This window comes from Nerophis ophidion, linkage group LG20, assembly GCF_033978795.1.
Source record: "Nerophis ophidion isolate RoL-2023_Sa linkage group LG20, RoL_Noph_v1.0, whole genome shotgun sequence".
Taxonomy (NCBI): domain Eukaryota; kingdom Metazoa; phylum Chordata; class Actinopteri; order Syngnathiformes; family Syngnathidae; genus Nerophis; species Nerophis ophidion.
Window position 1 is genome coordinate 42,661,647 of NC_084630.1, and position 22,236 is coordinate 42,683,882.

A 22,236-nucleotide genomic window follows, 5' to 3' on the forward strand; every position below is an offset into this window, starting at 1 on the left:
CACATAAGTTATGCGGCTTTTACACACACACACACACACACAGACACACACACACAGACACACACACACACACACAAGTTAATGCAATCTATGCTTGATCAACAGCCATACAAGTCACACTTTGGGTGGCAGTATAAACAACTCTGACACTTACAAATGTGGACCACACTGTGAACCCACACCAAACAAGAATGACAAACACATTTCGGGAGAACATCTGCACCGTAACACAACATAAACACAACAGAACAAACACCAGAAACCCTTGCAGCACAAACTCTTCCGGGACGCTACCATACACACCCCTCCCACCAAACCCCGCCCACCTCAGGTTGCCTCAGCTCAAAGCCTGAGCCCTGACATTAATGAACTCGCATCCAAGAAAAGATAGATTGATAGATAGTAGTTTATTGATTCCTTCAGGAGAGTTCCTTCAGGAAAATTAAGATAGCTTGGGCACATCAGATTAGATCAGTGTGTCGCACACTGAGCAGTAAAAAGGCCTGAATGGTGGATTTATTCTTTATTTTATTTTCAAATTTATTAGCCTGTGAAAAAAATGTATGTTGATTTTTACCTCAGAAGGCTGCAAATAGAAAAGAGGCATTACATTTTTATTTACAATTTATTTGATATGCCATTGATATTTTTTTCATTATTATTATTATTGTTATTATTATTCAAAACTCGAATTTGCATGTCACTATAAAGTTATATAAGCCTTGCTTGTTCAATATTCAATGCAAAACTTGTTTGGGTCCCTATTAAAAGGTTCATTTGTTCAACCTTGGCCCGCGGCTTTGTTCAGTTTTAAATTTTGGCCCACTTTGTATTTGAGTTTGACACCCCTGATATAGAATGATGTGGCGGGCTAGATCTGGCTCCCGGGCCTTTAATTTGACACATGTGTATTAGAGCTAATTTGATTATAAGGACTTTTGATTGATTGATTGAAACTTTTATTAGTAGATTGCACAGTTCAGTACATATTCCGTACAATTGACCACTAAATGGTAACACCCCAATAAGTTTTTCAACTTGTTTAAGTCGGGGTCCACGTTAATCAATTCATGGTACAAATATATACTATCAGCATAATACAGTCATCACACAAGTTAATCATCATAGTATATACATTGAATTATTTACATTATTTACAATCCGGGGGGTGGGATGAGGAGCTTTGGTTGCTATCAGTACTTCAGTCATCAACAATTGCATCAACAGAGAAATGGACATTGAAACAGTGTAGGTCTTATTTTGTAGGATATGTACAGCCAGCAGAGAACATAGTGAGTTCACATAGCCTAAGAACAAGTATATACATTAGAAATACATTTGATTATTTACATTTGGTTATTTACAATCCGGGGAGGTGGAATGTGAATGGAGGAGGGTTGAAGTTTTGAAGGAGGATGGAGATTCACTTACTTTTCCACCTGTTGGGAGTGCATTCTACATTGATGTGGCATAGAAAGAGAATGAGTTAAGACCTTTGTTAGATTGGAATCTGGGTTTAACGTGGTTTGTGGAGCTCCCCCTGGTGTTGTGGTTATGTTGTTCATTTACATTAAGGAGGAACATTATCACTATTTCAAAAGGGTTAAAAACAATAAAAATCAGTTCCCAGTGACTTGTTGTATTTTTTTAAATTTTTTTTCTAAATTTTACCGGTCTCGGAATATCCCTAAATAAAGCTTTAAAGTGCCTTATTTTCGGCTCTTTGCGAAGACACTGGCCATTTCCCTGTGACGTCACACAGTGCTGCCAATGTAAACAAACAATGGGAATACCACAGCAAGATGTAGCGTCATTAGCTCGGATTCAAACTCGGATTTCAGCGACTTAAGCGATTCAACAGATTACGCATGTATTGAAACAGATGGTTGGAGTATGAAAATATTGAAGAAACTGAAGCTATTGAGCGAATAGCTATTGACACTATTCATAGCCATAGCATGGCCGAATAGCTGCGTTAGCATCGCCGGTAAAATGTGCGGACCAAACGATCAGGACTTTCGCATCTTTTGACACTGGAGCAACTTAAATCCGTCGATTGGTAAGTGTTTTTTTTGCATTAAATGTGGGTGGAAGGAAACGTAATATAGTTGCAAATGCATCTACAGGTTATCCATACATCTCTGTTCCATGTATGCTTTAGCACCGCCGGTAAATAGCATGTTAGCATCGATTAGCATAGCATGTTAGCATCGATTAGCTGTCAGTCAACATAAACAAAACTCACTTTTGTGATTTCGTTGACTATCGTTGCAAATGCATCTGCAGGTTATCCATACATCTCTGTGCCATGTCTGTCTTAGCATCGCCGGTCAAATGTGGAGACACTTTGGCACATTCAATGGGCGGCAGACACTTTGGCATCTTGGGGCCAGTGGTGCAACTTGAATCCCTCCCTGTTAGTGTTGTTACACCCTCCGACAACACACCGACGAGGCATGATGTCTCCAAGGTTCCAAAAAATAGTCAAAAAAACGGAAAATAACAGAGCTGAGACCCGGTGTTTGTAATGTGTTGAAAATGAAAATGGTGGCTGTGTTACCTTGGCGACGTCACATTCTGACGTCATCGCCTCCAGCGCGTAAACAGAAAGGCGTTTAATTCGCCAAAATTCACCCATTTAGAGTTCGGAAATCGGTTAAAAAAAATAGATGGTCTTTTTTCTGCACCATCAAGGTATATATTGACGCGTACATAAGTCTGCTGATAACGTTCCCCTTTAAGGAAGTAGTTTGACATGTACTTCGGTATCAGGGAGGTGTAGCGGATTTTATAGACTAGTTGTTTGTTTGACTCCGTCCTCCACCCTGAGCCAGCCCATTTTGGAGAAGTGGGTTGGAGTGAGGTGTGATCTGGGGTGGAGGTCTAAAAGTATACAATGTTCAGGTGAAACAAAAATAGGGACAAACAGCGTGTAAATATTTTCGTATTTGGTAATATATTAATAAGAATAATTGTGTTAACTTCCTTAATATTGACTTTTCTCTCACACTGTGGCTTCACACAAAGAGGTCTGTTGACATGGTGCATATTTTTATCCTAATGTGTGTGTGTGTGTGTGTGTGTGTGTGTGTGTGTGTGTGTGTGTGTGTGTGCGCGTGTGTGTAAATGTCCCTTTGTTTTCTGCAATGGCTGGGCCTCCTTCACCAGCTAACAATACCAGACTATTCCTGAGGGATGAGAACATCCGTTCCGAGGGCCACACAGCCCAGCGCGGCATGATAAGAGGGTCCAGTTAAAGCAGCAGTCCAGTACAATACCCCCAACAATTGCTATCATTCTCTGGGACAATTCCCTGAAAAAACACCGCACAAAGCAATATCTGCGATGCAGTTCAAAGTTCCTCAACATGGTGAAATAAAGCGGAATTATGGCTTCCGTTTCACTACGCAGTGCAGTTTTGTTCAGTTGTCTGACTTTAATGTCAATGTGAACAGTTCAGTCCCGAATTTTTCGAATCAGATTCAGGCGGTTATCGTACGTGGATGTAAATCGGACATGTTAAAGTGCGACTGTAGTCTGAATACTCCGGTCGCGTTCATCCAACCAATACGTATTAAGTAGCAATAAGCGCCATCATTTTTTGCCAAAAATGACATTTACAAAATTAATAGTTGACAAATGAGCAGTAAACTGAGCCGACCTCGAAGCCAAAATGCTTGCCCTCTAAACATCAGCTTTCACACTGAACTGTCAATCATTTCATTATTCTGCCCTCGCTACCCGTTCCCAGCGTGTGCAGCTCCACAGATAGTTGACAAGTTTAATAGATGATTCCTTCTTTTGAATTATTTTGCTTCAATTTTATTTCTTAATACGTCTTGCTTCATGTAGGTTTGCAAGGCTGAAAATATAAACATTACAAAAGTATATAATGTCCATTGTGTATGTTACATAAACAATATACAAGGTTTAATGTAAGGCTGGGCGATATTGCCTTTTTTTAGTATGTCGGTATTTTTAGGCCATATCGCGATGTACGATATATATTTCGGTATAATTGCCTTAGCCTTGAATGAACACTTGATGCATATAATCACAGCAGTATGATGAGTCTGTGTCTACATTCAAACATTCTTCTTCATACTGCATTCATATATGCTACTTTTAAACATTCATGCAGAGAAGGAAATCACAACTAAGTCAATTGACCAAAACTGTATTTATTATACAGTTATTAGCAGGTGACTTTTCAAATGATCATCAATCAATGTTTATTTATATAGCCCCAAATCACAAATGTCTCAAAGGACTGCACAAATCATTACGACTACAACATCCTCGGAAGAACCCACAAAAGGGCAAGGAAAACTCACACCCAGTAGGCTGGGAGAATTCACATCCAGTGGGACGCCAGTGACAATGCTGACTATGAGAAACCTTGGAGAGGACCTCAGATGTGGGCAACCCCCCCCCCCCTCTAGGGGACCGAAAGCAATGGATGTCGAGCGGGTCTAACATGATACTGTGAAAGTTCAATCCATAGTGGCTCCAACACAGCCGCGAGAGTTCAGTTCAAGCGGATCCAAGACAGCAGCGAGAGTCCCGTCCACAGGAAACCATCTCAAGCGGAGGCGGATCAGCAGCGTAGAGATGTCCCCAACCGATACACAGGCGAGCGGTCCATCCTGGGTCTCGACTCTGGACAGCCAGTACTTCATTCATGGTCATCGGACCGGAACTCCCCTACCACAAGGGAGGGGGGGACATAGGAGAAAAAAGAAAAGAAGCGGCAGATCAACTGGTCTAAAAAGGAGGTCTATTTAAAGGCTAGAGTATACAGATGAGTTTTAAGGTGAGACTTAAATGCATCTACTGAGGTAGCATTTCGAACTGTTACCGGGAGGGCATTCCAGAGTACTGGAGCCCGAACGGAATACGCTCTATAGCCCGCAGACTTTTTTTGGGCTCTAGGAATCACTAATAAGCCGGAGTCTTTTGAACGCAGATTTCTTGCCGGGACATATGGTACAATACAATCGGCAAGATAGGATGGAGCTAGACCGTGTAGTATTTTATACGTAAGTAGTAAAACCTTAAAGTCACATCTTAAGTGCACAGGAAGCCAGTGCAGGTGAGCCAGTACAGGTATATATGTATGTATATATGTATATAAAGGTATATACAGTATAGGTATATATGTATGTATATATGTATATAAAGGTATATACAGTACAGGCGTAATGTGATCAAACTTTCTTGTTCTTGTCAAAAGTCTAGCAGCCGCATTTTGTACCAACTGTAATCTTTTAATGCTAGACATGAGGAGACCCGAAAATAATACGTTACAGTAATCGAGACGAGACGTAACAAACGCATGGATAATGATCTCGGCGTCTTTAGTGGACAAAATGGAGCGAATTGTAACGATATTACGGAGATGAAAGAAGGCCGTTTTAGTAACGCTTTTAATGTGTGACTCAAAGGAGAGAGTTGGGTCGAAGATAATACCCAGATTTTTTACCGAGTCACCTTGTTTTATTATTTGGTTGTCAAATTTTAAAGCTGTATTATAAAATAGAGGTCGGTGTCTAGCAGGACCGATAATCAGCATTTCGTTTTTTTTATTTATTTATTTTTTGGCGTTAAGTTGCAAAAAATTAGCCGACATCCATTGTTTAATTTCATTAAGACACGCTTCCAAGTGACTACAGTCCGGCGTGTTGGTCAGCTTTAGGGGCATGTAGAGTAGAAATGATGCTACATATTAGCAGTAATGCTACTTTTGGTAGCAACGCTTGCGGCCCACATTTGACAAATTAAAGTTGTCTATTTGACATATTCTCGCTTGAAGCCGATCCACCACCAGACGATGGACCCCCTGCTGTCTTTCTTGGGAATTAATTTTTCTTTCATTTGTTACCAGATTCGCACCTTCTTTCTCTCGTATTACCACTCGCAACACTCCACTAGCATCACAGCTAACGTTAGCCACGATGCTACCTCTCTGCTCCGCGAGGGAGTATACGTATGTGACGTGTGACGTGACAGTATGTGAGGTGTGTAATTTTGTGCGCTTGTTGTCTGTGAGAAGGAGAGACAAGAAGGAGTGGGAAGAGCCTGTAGTGCAGGGGTCACCAACCTTTTTAAAACCAAGAGCTACTTCTTGGGTACTGATTAATGCGAAGGGCTACCAGTTTGATACACACTTAAATAAATTGCCAGAAATAGCCAATTTGCTCGATTTACCTTTAATAAATTAATATAAATATATATTAAAAAAATGGGTATTTCTGTCTGTCATTCCGTCGTACATTTTTTTTCCTTTTACGGAAGGTTTTTTGTAGAGTATAAATGATGGAAAAAACACTTAATTGAAAGATTTAAAAGAGGAGAGAACACGAAAAAAATGAAAATAAAATTTTGAAAGATAGTTTATCTTCAATTTCGACTCTTTAAAATTCAAAATTCAACCGAAAAAAATGAAGAGAAAAACTGGCTAATTCGATCTTTTTGAAAAAATTAAAAAAAATAATTTATGGAACATCGTTAGTAATTTTTCCTGATTAAGATTAATTTTAGAATTTTGATGACATGTTTTAAATAGGTTAAAATCCAATCTGCACTTTGTTAGAATATATAACAAATTGGACCAAGCTATATTTCTAACAACGACAAATCATTATTTCTTCTAGATTTTCCAAAACAAACATTTTAAAAGAAGTTTAAAGACTTTGAAATAAGATTTAAATTTGATTCTACAGATTTCCTAGGTTTGCCAGAATAATTTTTTTGAATTTTAATCATAAGTTTGAAGAAATATTTCACAAATATTCTTCGTCGAAAAAACAGAAGCTGAAATGAAGAATTAAATTAAATTGTATTTATTATTCTTTACAATAAAAAGATAATAATTGAACATTGATTTAAATTGTCAGGAAAGAAGAGGAAGGAATTTAAAAGGTAAAAAGGTATATATAAAATCGTTTTTAAGGTTTTATTTTTTCTATAAAATTGTCTTTCTGAAAGTTATAAGAAGCAAAGTAAAAAAATAAATTAATGTATTTAAACAAGTGAGGACCAAGTCTTTAAAATATTTTCTTGGATTTTCAAATTCTATTTGAGTTTTGTCTCTCTTAGAATTAAAAATGTCGAGCAAAGCGAGACCAGCTTGATAGTAAATAGATACAATTTAAAATAAATAGAGGCAGCTCACTGGTAAGTGCTGCTTTTTGAGCTATTTTTAGAACAGGCCAGCGGGCTACTCATCTGGCCCGCGGGCACCAGGTTGGTGACCCCTGCTGTAGTGTAATGCCAACAGCTAAAAGCAACTGCGTGAGAACGTATACTTGAATATTACGATATAGTCATTTTTTATATCGCACATAGACAAACCCGCGATATATCGCGTATATCGATATATCGCCCAGTCCTAGTTTAGTGTTAATAATACACACAGCAAACACTGCACATATGGGATTTAACACAATTAAACCTAAGGTGTAGCTCTCTGCTGGTCAAATTCAGAGCTACATGGATTTAACCAGTTTTGATCGCCGCAGTTGGAACAGCCAAAAACAACACCACCACGAATACAAAAGACATCAAAGTCAGCAATTTCCGTACGCGCATACTTTCCTGTCCAGTTGCTGTGAAACTCCGATTTTCGCGATTTATTTTATCTTCTTCTACTCACCCAATGTGTCATTGACACATTGGCTTTGCTGTTTCCCCCTGTGGGGTGATGGAGGTACTGCAGACATGAGCAAGCCTCGTTTGAATGGTTTCATCAAGCCTATTTGGGTGATGCTCGGTGGGCCAAATGAAGTTAAAGTTAAAGTACCAGTGATTGTCACACACACACTAGGTGTGGTGCTGCATTTGACCCATGCCCTTGTTCACCCCCTGGGAGGTGAGGGGAGCAGTGAGCAGCAGCGGTGGCCACGCTCGGGAATCATTTTTGGTGATTTAACCCCCAATTCCAACCCTTGAGTGCCAAGCAGGGGGAGGTAATAGCTCCCATTTTTATAGTCTTTGGTATGACTCGGCCGGGGTTTGAACTCATGACCGACCCATCTCAGGGCGGACACTCTAACCACAAGGCCACAGAGCCGTTTTGGTGGGCCGGATGTGGCCCCCAGGCCCCCAGTTGAAAATGACTATCTTTAAAGGTTCTTTGTTTTGCATGTTTTTTTTAATGAATTAAAGGTTCTTTGTGAATAAAGTTTGACTATTAGACGTTTCTACAGTGATACAAAAAATTAGTTAAGTCCGTACCAATTGGAGATACCGTATTTCCTTGAATTGCAGCCGGGTATATAGTATGCGCCTGCCTAGAATTACTGCCGGGTCAAACTCGTTTCGCAAAATATTATTTTTATTAGCGCATGTCTAGAATTTCCGCCGGGTCAAACCCGTTTCGCCAAATAATTAGCATATGCCTAGAATATCCGCCGGGTCAAATTCGTCACGTCACGAGTGACACTTCACCTGTCATCATTTTCAAAATGGAGGAGGCTGATTTCAATCATTTGAAATCGCATAAAGGGAAGAAGATTAAGAGCTATTCAGTAGGATTTAAGATCCAAGCTATTGAATATGCTAAAAAGAACACTAAGCAGATATGTTTTATTAATATACCGTAGCTGCGTGTGTCAAATATGAGTCATTAAATGACTCCCGCCTCCTGGTGGTAGAGGGCGCTAGTGATCCTTCTTGCGACTACTCGGCTGCAGAAGAAGTGACAACAAGCAGCAAGAGTGAGCATTGATCGTTTATTTTTTCTCGCTTGCACTTTTAACATGGAGGATTACATATCTAAAATAAAACCGTTTTCTAAACTTGACTTTCAATCAAAGCAGGAGGTAATAAAGGAAGATCTCCATCAAGACAGAGACTTTTAAAACTGAAGAAAGATAAGGAAAACTTCTATAAACAAGTTATCGATGCTTTTGATCAGAAGGAGCTGCGCATGGACTTCATTTATAAGTAAAGGTAAGACCATAATAAGTTTTTTTTAATTAAATGTGCTTTTCATGATGGTATCCTTACATCACACTCAAATTTATAAGCGCAGGCCTAAATTTACCGCATGCCTTTGGTAGACGCCGGAGTGAGAAGAGGTTTTAAATTAATTAGCGCCCCGGCGGCTATTCAAGGAAGTACAGTAATGTCCTATTTCTCAAGCTCGATACTTAGTACTTGTTTGTATAAATATTATTTTTAAAATGTAAATTTAACCGTAGCGTGTGCCAACTTTCTTAGTGGCTGCTTTTGTGGGAGCTTCTTTTATCGGTGCAGAAGTCTTTGTAGGCTTTCAAAACACTCGTCGTAGCGATTCCGGTGTTTTAGCTGGCTGATAAGGTTTGATGTGTTGAAGCTTGATGGGGTTTGTTTCTCTCCTTGTGGAATGTTTGTAGAGCAAATAGCAGTGAAGGAGTCCCACATGATTGACGCCGTGTTTGTTTACAGTGAGCTCAGGGGGAGTTTATGACAGGCCGTTTACAGCAAGAGAAAAGGAGCGCTTGATTTGCTTACCTTAACCCGCCTACAGCACAGTTTGAGTAATCTCACCCTAATTAAGTGTTTTTATTCCATATGAGCATTTTTTTTATGTAATGGAATGTCATAATTCCTATATTGCCCCAATATTCATCATGTACCGCTAAAAACATTTTCCCTACATGGTTTTTAGGTTTAAAGCCACATTTTTTATTCCCTGTATCCAAATATCTACATTCTTATTTGAGGTTGGCAATATAAAAAAAATATTTATATGTTAAAATAAAATCAGCTATGGGAAGTTGAGACCAGTGCTATGTCACAGCCCCTCTGGGTACCATTCACATATTCAGTACAACACTGATTCTCACATCCTATTTAAGTTTTTCCACTCCCAAAAAATATTTATTGATGAGCTGATTATGGATGTTCTCATAACAATTTATTAAATGTAATGACATTTGAGTGAAGATAGAGGGCCGCATACAAAACAATAGAATGATGTCAGGCCAATTACATTAAGTACATGTTGTGCTTTAAAGATAATAAAACAATCCAGTGTAAGTGAATATGTGCCAAACTAGCTGAAGGAAACATCTGCATTTTAGATTGGTGGTAAAACAATAATAATTGTATTAATATTGAATTTATATGTTTTTAACAATATGGGAGGGTTTGATTGATTGAAACTTTTATTAGTAGATTGCACAGTTGAGTACATATTCCGTACAATCAGAGGTGGGTAGAGTAGCCAGAAATTCTACTCAAGTAAGACTACAGTTACTTTAGAGATGTATTACTCAAGTAAAAGTAAGGAGTAGTCACCCAAATATTTACTTGACTAAAAGTAAAAAGTAAAAAGTATGTTGTGAAAAAACTACTCAAGTACTGAGTAACTGATGAGTAACCTGATTACGGCAACAAATAATGCACAAAAACATAAAAATAGCAATGAGCAAATTCAGAGCCAGGAATATCTCTTAAGCAACTAAAACAATAATATATATTAAATAATAGTACATTAAAATAAAATAAAAAAAATGGCACATTGAGCCACAATAACTTAACAGCACCATAGGCTCAGTAGGCATTCATTGATTTGATTGATTGATTAAAACTTGTATTAGTAGATTGCACAGTACAGTACATATTCCGTACAATTGACCACTAAATGGTAACACCCCAATAAGTTTTTCAACGTTTATCAATTACTTAGTAAATGACCAAGTAGAGGTGATCTACCTCATATATACATATACAAACACACACATATCATGTATACACACACATATCATACATACACACACAAATCATTTATACACACACATATCATATATATATATATATATATATATATATATATATATACTTACATTTATATATACAGTATATAGTTTATATTTATTTATTTTGCCGTTTTTGTTCACATGTTGAAGGTGTTTTAATGAATATACATGCATGTTTAACATATAGATTCCTATATTTCATGAAGACAAGAATATAAGTTGGTGTATTACCTGATTCTGATGACTTGCATTGATTGGAATCTGACGTCCATGTTTTCAAATGGAGGAGAAAAAAAGTTCCTCTTTTCTGTCTAATACCACATGAAAGTCGTTGGTTTTTGGCATCTTATTTGTCCAGCTTCCATATTTGTTTTTATACACTTTACAAGAAATACATTGGCGGCAAACTCCGTAGCTTGCTAGCTTGTTTGCGCTGGCTTTCGGAGACTCTTATTTTGTTAACGCAGGCGCGATGGAGCGGCGCTTTTATTGTGAAGACAGGAACTGTGCGATCAGTCTTTAGGCTTTTGACGGGAAGTACGGTTGAAATAAAAAGTGTCTTTTTTCCTTTACACTTTTGATTGATTGATTGAAACTTTTATTATTAGATTGCACAGTACAGTACATATTCCGTACAATTGACCACTAAATGGTAACACCCCAATAAGTTTGTCAACATGTTTAAGTCGGGTTTTACGAATCACGGTCATGTGACCGCATGGCTCTGTTTGATTGGTCCAACGTCACCAGTGACTGCATGTGATTGGTGAAACGCAGGCATGCACAGTTCCTACTTTGAAAAACCAAAACAAACATTAATAGATCGATAAAAAAGTAGTAGTGAGCTGAATGTAGATAAATGGAGCGGAGTAAAAGTAGCGTTTCTTCTCTATAAATATACTCAAGTAAAAGTAAAAGTATGTTGCATAAAAACTACTCTTAGAAGTACAATTTATCCCAAAAGTTACTCAAGTAGATGTAACGGAGTAAATGTAGCGCGTTACTACCCACCTCTGATGATATGTATGAATGAGGTAGAGCAGTGGTTCTGAAATGGGGGTACGTGTACCCCTGGGGGCACTTGAAGGTATGCCAAGGGGTACGTGAGATTCTTTTTAAATATTCTAAAAATAGCAACAATTCAAAAATCCTTTATAAATATATTTGTTGAATAATACTTCAACAAAATATGAATGTAAGTTCATAAACTGTAAAAAGAACTGCAACAATGCAATATTCAGTGTTGATAGCTAGATTTTTTGTGGACATCTTCCATAAATATTGATGCTAAAGATGTATTTTTTATGTTTAGAATGAAGTTGATGAATCCAGATGGATCTCTATTAGAATCCCCAAAGAGGGCACTTTAAGTTGATGATTACTTCTATGTGTAGAAATCTTTATTTTATAATTGAATCACTTGTTTATTTTTCAATAAGTTTTTAGTTATTTTCACATCTAGTTATTTAGTTATTGTTATTATTATTTAGTTATTTAGTTATTTTCACATCACGCAGGGACGGCGTGGCGCAGTGGGAGAGTGGCCGTGCGCAACCCGAGGGTCACTGGTTCAAATCCCACCTAGAACCAACCTCGTCACGTCCGTTGTGTCCTGAGCAAGACACTTCACCCTTGCTCCTGATTGGTGCTGGTTGGCGCCTTGCATGGCAGCTCCCTCCATCAGTGTGTGAATGTGTGTGTGAATGGGTAAATGTGGAAGTAGTGTCAAAGCGCTTTGAGTACCTTGAAGGTAGAAAAGCGCTATACAAGTACAACCCATTTATTTATCATTATCTTTTTTTCCAAATAGTCCAAGAAAGACCACTACAAATGAGCAATATTTTGCACTGTTATACAATTTAATAAATCAGAAACTGATGACATAGTGCTGTATTTTACTTCTTTATCTCTTTTTTTCAACCAAAAATGCTTTGCTCTGATTACGGGGTACTTGAATTAAAAAAATGTTCACAGGGGGTACATCACTGAAAAAATGTTGAGAACCACTGAGGTAGAGCCCCTCCACTTGGTACATTGAAAAGTAGCTCGCTTGCATAAAAAGTGTGGGCACTCCTGAACTTCTGGAACAAAAAAAGTCGCGAGAAGAAACTTGATGCCGAGTACAAAGTTGATGAGGATGTTATCTGGCCCTAAAAAAAGACCTTACGAGCCGGCAGAATACCTCGTTGCTGTCGGAGATAGAAAACAGAGACACATCCAAACCAAATAGAGGGCCTGTCCGTGCAAAGTGGCAATTAAAAAGAGAAGCAAAAAGGAAAGAGCACAGCGAGGCTGACAATATGCTCCTCCTGCTGCCGTGTAGAACATCCAATAAAAGGAATCGCATTTAAGCTAGCATGTGACTTCAAATTTGACATTTTGAAAGTGAAGTCCGATGAGAATGTGGCATTTTGTTTTTGATCGGTTGCGCAAATATACTGTGAAACTGTATATCAGTGAAATAGAAATATCTGCATATTGAAGGCGGATGGTTCACTAAAAAACACAGGATGTGACTCAAAGGTCGCTCATGGTTATATTTTTTCAAATATTACACACCATGTTCCTGCCTGCTGTGTGTCATGCAGCTAATGGCCGTCTGTGTTTGTTTAGGTTTTTGTGCGTCTTACACTCATGACTTAGTCACTGAGGTCATGAGGGCAGTCAGATTGTAAAAAAAAAAAAAAACACACACATGCTGTACATAAGCAAAAAAATAATTTATCTCCAGTTGAGTTTTGTTTTTCTCTCCGGTCCTGTTTCGTAAAATCCATGCTTGATGAATCAGCAGATGAGCTTCAAACTATTGCAGAACAAGGATTGTTTGTGTGCGACTAACCTCTTATGCAAACTTGTATTGTCCAGATACCAATAATTTGGTATTGTAGTTTGTATTTCAATGCAAAATGCAGAGAGTAATTACACCACACCTAGTGTGTGTGTGACTATCTGTGCTACTTTAAATGTAACTTTTCAAAATAAGGTGGACCACAAAGAAATGTCATCATTGACTTTGACTAAATAGAAAATCTTGAAAAACATGAAAGATATGTTTCTTATGTGAATTATTATATTTATATAGCGCTTTTCTCAAGTGACTCAAAGCGCTTTACATAGTGACACCCAATATCTAAGTTACATTTAAACCAGTGTGGGTGGCACAAGCGGGAATCGAACCTGCAACCCTCAAGTTGCTGGTACGGCCACTCTACCAACCGAGCTATGCCGCCCCTATGGTCTAAGTCCGCTATGGACTTAGACTTTCTTTTATTGTCATTCAAATTTGAACTTTACAGTACAGATAAGAACTAAATGTTGTCGCATTAGCTCGTTGGTCGGGATTTGGTGGTAGTGGGGGTGTATAATGTAGCCCGGAAGAGTTAGGGATGCATGGGATTCTGGGTATTTGTTCTGTTGTGTTTATGTTGTGTTACGGTGCGGATGTTCTCCCGAAATGTGTTTGTAATTCTTGTTTGGTGTGGGTTTACAGCAGGGGTAGGGAACCTATGGCTCTAGAGCCAGATGTGGCTCTTTTGATGACTGCATCTGGCTCTCAGATACATCTTAGCTGACATTGTTTAACACGATAAGTAATAAATGATTCCGCTGGTAATCACAGGGTTAAAAATAACGTTCAAAATTAAAAACATTCTCATGCACTTTATTCCATCAATCCAAGAAGTCACATTAATGGTATGAAGTATTTCATTTATTATTTGTTAGCTTCAGAATAAAAATGTTATTAAAAAAAATAAGAGACTTATTATAATCTAAAAATGTTAATCTAACTTAAAAATGCGCACATTGTATTTAGTGTTAAAAAATATTGGTAACACTTTAGTATGGGGAACATATTCTAAGTAACAGAGACTTAAGAGTTATTTGGACACTAGGGGACCATATAAGGGTTAGGGTTACCAATAAGCAATAATTCTGAGGTTATAAGGGAAGCCTCTTAGTTAATGGCTTACTGCTTGTAAAATAAGGCCATGCAGAAAAAGGCATTAATAAGTACTTAAAAATTACTAAGTAAGAGCCAATATGTTACGAATTTGCATGTTAATAAGCAACTAATTAATGGTGAATATGTTCCCCATATCAAAGTATTACCAAAATATAATATGGCTCTCACGGAAATACGTTTTTAAAATATTTGGCTTTCATGGCTCTCTCAGCCAAAAAGGTTCCCGACCCCTGGTTTACAGTGTGGCGCATGTTTATTTGTAACAGTGTTAAAGTTGTTTAGCCCGGCACCCTCAGTGTGACCTGTATGGCTGTTGAGCAAGTATGCCTCGCAGTCACTCACATGAGTTAACAGAGGGCGCATACTACATGTGACTAACCGGCACGCAGATAGCATGGCGTAAAAGCAGGCGCGACGACATGTTGTAGAGGTCGGTAAAGGCATTGCCATCACGGCACACTCTCAAAATTGTTGTCCGGGAGAAAATCGGAGAGCGGTTACCCCGGGGGTTTTCTGGGAGAGGCACTGAAATCCGGAAATATGGGGGGGCCGGCTAGTATGCAGCTGAGCCACATCAGAGTGATCAAAGAGCCGCATGCAACTCCGGAGCCGCGGGTTGCGGACCCGTGCTCTAAGGTGTATGGCTAAAGAATTGGAGAAAAAAGTGTAAAATTACCTAAAAAACAAAGTTAGCACTTTAATGTTAGCATGCTAACAGTTAACAAGTGTCACATTGTAGGTTGAATATAGGATGCAGTATCATTCAATCGACTAGTTTTTAATTAAATAAAAGCAAAACTTGCTTTGTATTACGCCATTTGTATTTATTGGTTTCTTTAAAAAGTAGGGAAAGAAATCGAATATTTTATTTTTAGGCTATGCCTCAAAGGCCTAGAAGTAAGGAAGCAAAGGTTCCTAATTTGGCTGCTGACATATGTGCAATTTCTCTGTTATGTTTGTTATTATTTCGTCAAAATTATTAGGAACTAGCGGTTGATTTGGATAGATTATCACAAAGGATAAATTATTAATCTACTTGTTCATAAATCGTTAAAATCTGCTTACTTTCTGTTACAACATGTTCTATCTACACTTCTGTTCAAATGTGATAATCACTTATTCTTCTCTTCTTTAATACTTTATATTAGTTTTGGGTGATACTACAAATTTTGGTATGGATCCAATGCCAAGTAGTTACAGGATCATACATTGGTCATAATTAAACTTATCAGGTGTCTAGGGACATATTTCCCGAGTTTATAAACAATAAAAACAATGACAAAATGGAAAAAAAAATTTTTTGATAAAAAAAAATATCGATGTAATCATTGTAGTAATGACCGTGTACAGCTCTTGTACTTGGTATCGTTACAGTCGATATTTGTATAAATCCACCAATTTGTTTACATTTGGGAGCGCTAGCTTGCTGTTAGCGGTTAGCTATTGTATCCTCCTACGCTGTGTAGTGAAGCATGTTTAGCTATTCCTCGTCCTGCAGTGATAATGATACTTGTAAGAAACATACTTTATTTGTCGCCATGGAGACGAGCATTAGTGATGTAGAAGTAGCTAAAACACTTTGCCCTCCACAGTGTTTTCGCTACTTCTGAATAGTCCTAAATAGCCTTTATCGTTAGGTTTGAAGCCAAAATACGTGCATTCTCACTCTTCTGTCTCCACACTGTTTGCAAATGTAAGTGCTCTGTGTGTGTGTGTCAGGTTCAAACACCGAACTATCTATTAAACGAGACAAGAAGAAGGAATCAGGCAGAGACAGAGTTAATTTTTGCTGATGAGGAGAGACGTATTGGGCTGCACACTCAGTTACAGTGTCACCCTTCGCTCTAAGGTACAGCCCCACGTGTTCCTCGATTTATTTGGGAGGTCCCTGATTATTGGTACATCACTGAGGCTGCTTCTGAAGGGAGGGGTAATGCTAGCAGCCCCAGTAGACACAACACATGATTATTCATGTCTCTGTTTTGTCTGCGTTGAGGTACTCGATGTCCGTCCTCGGCTGTCAGCAGTCAGGGTCCAGAAACAAACTGCTGCTGCGAGACAACTCGCAATGGAAGATTACAAGTTGTGTGCCTTTGCACGGATAGAAAAGTACAATTTGAGCACAATAGATAATAACTATAGCAACGGCCTTTGAGCATAAGGTTGTGTGATAACTTATACATAATTATTCTTACAGTGTGTGTTGGCTCATAGTACCAACAATGTCACCACGGAGCGCCATCAGGCGCGTGAAACTGAAAAAAGCACCAACATTTTTAAAAGGCAGTATAGTACCTTTTTTAATTTGTTAGTACCGCGGTACTTTATTAGTACTGGTATACCGTACAACCCTAATGCCTACATCAGGGGTGTCCAAACTTTATCCACTGAGGGCCGCACACTGAAAAATCAAAGAAAGCGGGGGCCATTTTGATATTTTTTATTTTAAAAAACAATACAATATCAGGCTTGATCCCGGGGACTCCAAAAGGTTTTGGTCAAAACATTTTTAAAAATGTGTCATTATTCAGTATAATTTTTTTATTATTATTCAAGTTTTAAATCTCTAGATCAACATTAGGTCTATCTGTCAATATAATGATTTTAAAGATTTAAGTTATATGCTCTTTTTGTCACAAAAAAATGTTTTTTTATGGAAAAATCACAACATATGCAATATTTTCACTCAATTTTTTTAAGTGGAATATTTAAGAATATATAATAATTGGAGCATTAAAAAGGTCAATAACTCATAACACCATTGATTTTAATTCATTATTATTTTTTGAGCAATGACATTTAAAAACAAATCACACTAAAATGATCGGGGATCCAAAAGGGTCCTACCCATTAAAGCAGGGGTCGGGAACCTTTTTGGCTGAGAGAGCCAAGAAGCAAAATATTTTAAAATGTATTTCCGTAAGAGCCATATAATATTTTTTTTAACACTGAACACAGCTCAGACCAACATTTCTAGAGTATAATAGGTATCTTATTCTTTGTAATAACATTAATTATTCTGAAGCTAACTGTGGATGGGGGCGTGGCCTGCGGGCCTGCAGCGAAGCGGGGTGTTGCCAGGATCGGCCTTGAAATCAGCGACAGGTGCGTAGCTTGCCCAACTGGACCTTATTATCTAATCACCTGTCACTCTGTTATAAGCAGCAGCCAGGAGGAGAGACAGGGTTGGGGCTGGAGCCAGAGCGCGAGCGAGAACGAAAGAGAAAAAGACAATTGCTGGAAAGAAACTGAGAGACTTATTGAAAAATTTAACAATATTGTAGCCCTGAAACAGGCTCTCATGTCGGTGCTTGGTGGTCTGAAGAACATCCAGGAGTGCAAGCCCCACACTAACCAATAATAAAAAAATAACTTCTTATCATTAACGAAACTTCTTGAACAGGTGCGGTAGAAAACGGATGAATGGATTGAAAATGCATGAGGATGTTTTATATTTTGAACGTTATTTTTAACACTGTGATTACAAGTGGAATTATTCATTACTTATCGTGTCAAGCAATGTCAGCTCAGATTTATCCGAGAGCCAGATGCAGTCATCAAAAGAGCCGCATCTGGCTCTAGAGCCATAGGTTCCCTACCCCTGCATTAAAGTGTTAGAAAGTAAATTAGACATTTTTTTTACTGTTTACTTTTAACACAATAATCTTGAAATCAACTTCAGATCTATCCGTCAATTATAAGTTTTATTGTTGTTGATGTTTTTTTTGTTCATTTTAGGCCTTTCTTTAAAAAAAAAACAGCTCAGTTTTTTATATGGCAAACACAAAATATGCAACATTTTCCCCCCAAAATATGTCAAAGTGGAAATTTTTACGTGATGTAATTGGAGGCTTGAATAGGTCAATAATTCATAATGACATTGATCTTGATTCATTATTATTTTTTAAAGAAAGAAACTGCCTGCATGGCAGCTTTGTGTTATTAGAGTAAACATTGCAACATTTTCTTGTTACATTTACCCGTTTGCTCTTTTATATCACTTTTTATGTTTTAAAAATTTTTCAATCGTATTTTTAAAATGTGCCGTTAAAAAAATTACCTGCAGGCCGCAAATGGCCCCCGGGCCGCACTTTGTACACACCTGGCCTACATATTTGAACGTAACTCAGAATCCACTACACCAGGGGTCGGGAACCTTTTTGGCTGAAAGAGCCATACAAGCCAAATATTTTAAAAAGTATTTCCGTGATAGCCATATAATATTTTTTTTAAGACTGAATACAGCTAAATGCGCGCATTTTTAAGTAAGACTAACATTTTTAGAGTGTAATAAGTCTCTTGTTCTTTTTAATAACATTGTTATTCGGAAGCTAACCAACAATAAATAGAATACTTCTTACCATTAATGCGACTACTTGAACAGGTGCGGTAGAAACCGGATGTGTCAGGCTTGTCCTTGACAGTTTGGCTATGTCTTAGTTTTTCCTCTGCATTTGTCTTTGTTTCCTGCCTTTAGTTCCTGTTCCTGTTTGTCTCCCTGAGTGCTGTTTCCCCTTAACTGTGGCTGATAGGCACCTGCCCACACCTGGTGTCAATCAGCCAGTCACTATTTAGACCTGCTTTCTCCTCCTGTCAGTGCTGGATTATTGTCACTAATACCTGTCGATGTTGTGCTACTACTTGTCGCTGTTCCAGCATGCCGTGGACTGCTTTCCGTCTTTTTGTTCCTAGTTCCTGTTTGCTGGTTCCTGTTTCCAATTTGTCCGTTCCTGGTTCCTGGTTTGTGTTTTTTCTTTATATTTTGGACATTAAATCATGTTTTTCTTTACAATGCCTGCCACCATCTCTGCATCTTGGGTTTCGTCAACAACTCAATGTGTCATGGTGGATAAATTAAAATGCATAAGAATGTTTTATATTTTGAACGTTATTTTTGTGATTACCAGCGGAATTATTCATTACTTACCATTTTAAGCAATGTCAGCTAAGATTTATCCGAGAGCCAGGTGCAGTCATCGAAAGAGCCACATCTGGCTGTAGAGCCATAGGTTCCCTACCCCTGCACTACACTGATTGGTTTCTGTTGGGAATCTCAGACACTGATTGGTTTCTGTTGGGAATCTCAGTTACAGACCAGTGAAGTAGGGGATTTGAGGTCGCCGCGGCAACAACAAAGACACTACTCATCTTTTTACAAGACAGAGTTTGAAGTTTTTTTATAGATTCAAGGTTGCTAGTTAACGATAAGACAGCCACAGCAACTGTTTGTGTTGGTTTCTTTGATCCCGGAGACCTCCCACACAAGCAAGCCTCACAAGGCCGTGCGTGCGTGCGTGCGTGCGTGCGTGCGTGCGTGCGTGCGTGCGTGCGTGCGTGCGTGCGTGCGTGCGTGCGTGCGTGCGTGCGTGCGTGCGTGCGTGCGTGCGTGCGTGCGTGCGTGCGTGCGTGCGTGCGTGCGTGCGTCTTTCCAAGTAAAGCTCCACTCAGATGCTTTTCTAAGAAGGCAACATTTTAATCAAATTGTACCTATCATTCTGCCATGCTAGCCCCTGATTGTGCCTGGTGTGTATGTGTTTGTGTGTGTGCGTGCATGTGTGTCCTCTTTAGGGCATGCGCGTGCTGGTGGACGCCCGGGACAAGCTGGGCATCAGCTGGCAGAGCTGCGAGAACGAGAAACAAGGCATGCTGGTGATGTCGTGGGAAGGACGGGTGGGCGGCGCCGGGGTGGAGCCCGGCGAGTTCCAGCTGTACGTGATGGCGCTGAGCGCACTGTGGGCCGACGCCAGCGTACAACAAGCCTACGCGCGACGCTCCGAGTTCCAGCTGGTGAGTAGAGTGGCGCTCGGCTATCACGTCATCGTTTTAGCCCCGAGCTCAAAAAATGTTGCAATACGGGACGTTCTCCATCCGAAGCACGAACCCCGAAAGCAGTGAAGATGTCACGTTTTGTAAATGGTAAATACAAAGATTTGCAAATCCTTTTCAACTTATATTGAATTGAATAGACTGCAAAGACAAGATGCTTAATGTTCACACTGGTAAACTTTGTTATTTTTTGACATTATTAGCTCATTTGGAATTTGAGGCCTGCAACATGTTTCAAAAAAGCCGGCACAAGTGGCAAAAAAGTGTGAGAAAGTTGAAGAATGCTCATCAAAGACTTATTTGGAACATCCCACAGGTGAACAGGCTCATTGGGAACAGGTGGGTGCCATGATTGGGTATAAAAGCAGCTTCCATGTAACGCTCGGTCATTCACAAACAAGGATGGGGCGAGGGTCACCCCTTTGTCAACAAATTCCTGAGCAAATTGTCCAGCAGTTTAAGAACAACATTTCCCAACGAGCTTTTGCGAGGTATTTTGGGATTTCCCCATCTACAGTCCGTAATATCATCAAAAGGTTCAGAGAATCTGGAGAAATCACTGCACATAAGCGGCAAGGCTGAAAGCCAACATTGAATGCCGGTACTGCACGGAAAAAGCGACATCAGTGTGTAAAGGATATCACCAGGAACACTTCGGAAAACCACTGTCAGTAACTGCAGTTGGTCTCTACATCTTTTAAGTGCAAGTTAAAACTGTACTATGCAAAGCGAAAGCCATTTATCAACAACACCCAGAAACGCCGCTGGCTTCGCTGGGCCAGAGCTCATATAAGATGGAATCCAAAGTGGAAAAGTGTTCTGTGGTCTGACGAGTCCACATTTCAAATTGTTAGCCACATACCTCTCTTATCCTAACGAAGGGTGCAAACTGGAAGTGTGATATCCTCATTGAATGACCACGTGTGCCACCACGGACAAAACAAACACGCCGACATAAGTATTGCACTTATTGCGAGCATTGACAGCAGAACATCTGTATTTTAACTTTTATACACTTACTTCAGTTACCTGCCGGACTGACAAGATGCCTGCTCAGGGTGTGTGTTGGCGACTGTGGCGCAACTGCCGCGTCAAAACTGGCGTGTGACCTTCACGATTTACCTTTCTCTTTGAGAGGGCGCACCAACATGGAAACAAAATAATCGGCTGTGTTGGTCACTTACTTAATGAAATTACCGGACAAAGTGCGTCACTTGACGGCTCGATACAGACCGATTACTTCTCTTTCTAAATACGGGACGATTTATTTTTCAAGGGACATTTGTCCTGGGTTCAAATCCAGGCTCGGGATCTTTCTGTGTGGAGTTTGCATGTTCTCCCCGTGAATGCGTGGGTTCCCTCCGGGTACTCCGGCTTCCTCCCACCTCCAAAGACATGCACCTGGAGATAGGCTCCTCCCACCTCCAAAGACATGCACCTGGAGATAGGCTCCTCCCACCTCCAAAGACATGCACCCTGGGATAGGCTCCTCCCACCTCCAAAGACATGCACCAGGGGATAGGTTGATTGGCAACACTAAATGGTCCCTAGTGTGTGAATATGAGTGTGAATGTTGTCTGTCTATCTGTGTTGGCCCTGCGATGAGGTGGCGACTTGTCCAGGGTGTACCCTACCTTCCGCCCGACTGTAGCTGAAATAGGAACCAGCGCCCCCCGCGACCCCAAAAGGGAACAAGCGGTA

At 39.4% G+C, this 22,236-nt stretch overlaps 1 protein-coding gene across 1 annotated transcript in view; it reads left to right on the top strand.

Annotated features, from left to right (window-relative positions):
• gna12a (guanine nucleotide binding protein (G protein) alpha 12a) overlaps positions 1-22,236 on the top strand; it is a 93,075-nt gene that overhangs the window by 14,414 nt on the left and 56,425 nt on the right. Inside the window, exon 2 of the mRNA XM_061881258.1 lies at positions 20,278-20,496. Coding sequence (XP_061737242.1) covers positions 20,278-20,496 — 219 coding nt within the window. The remainder of the gene's footprint in view (positions 1-20,277; positions 20,497-22,236) is intronic.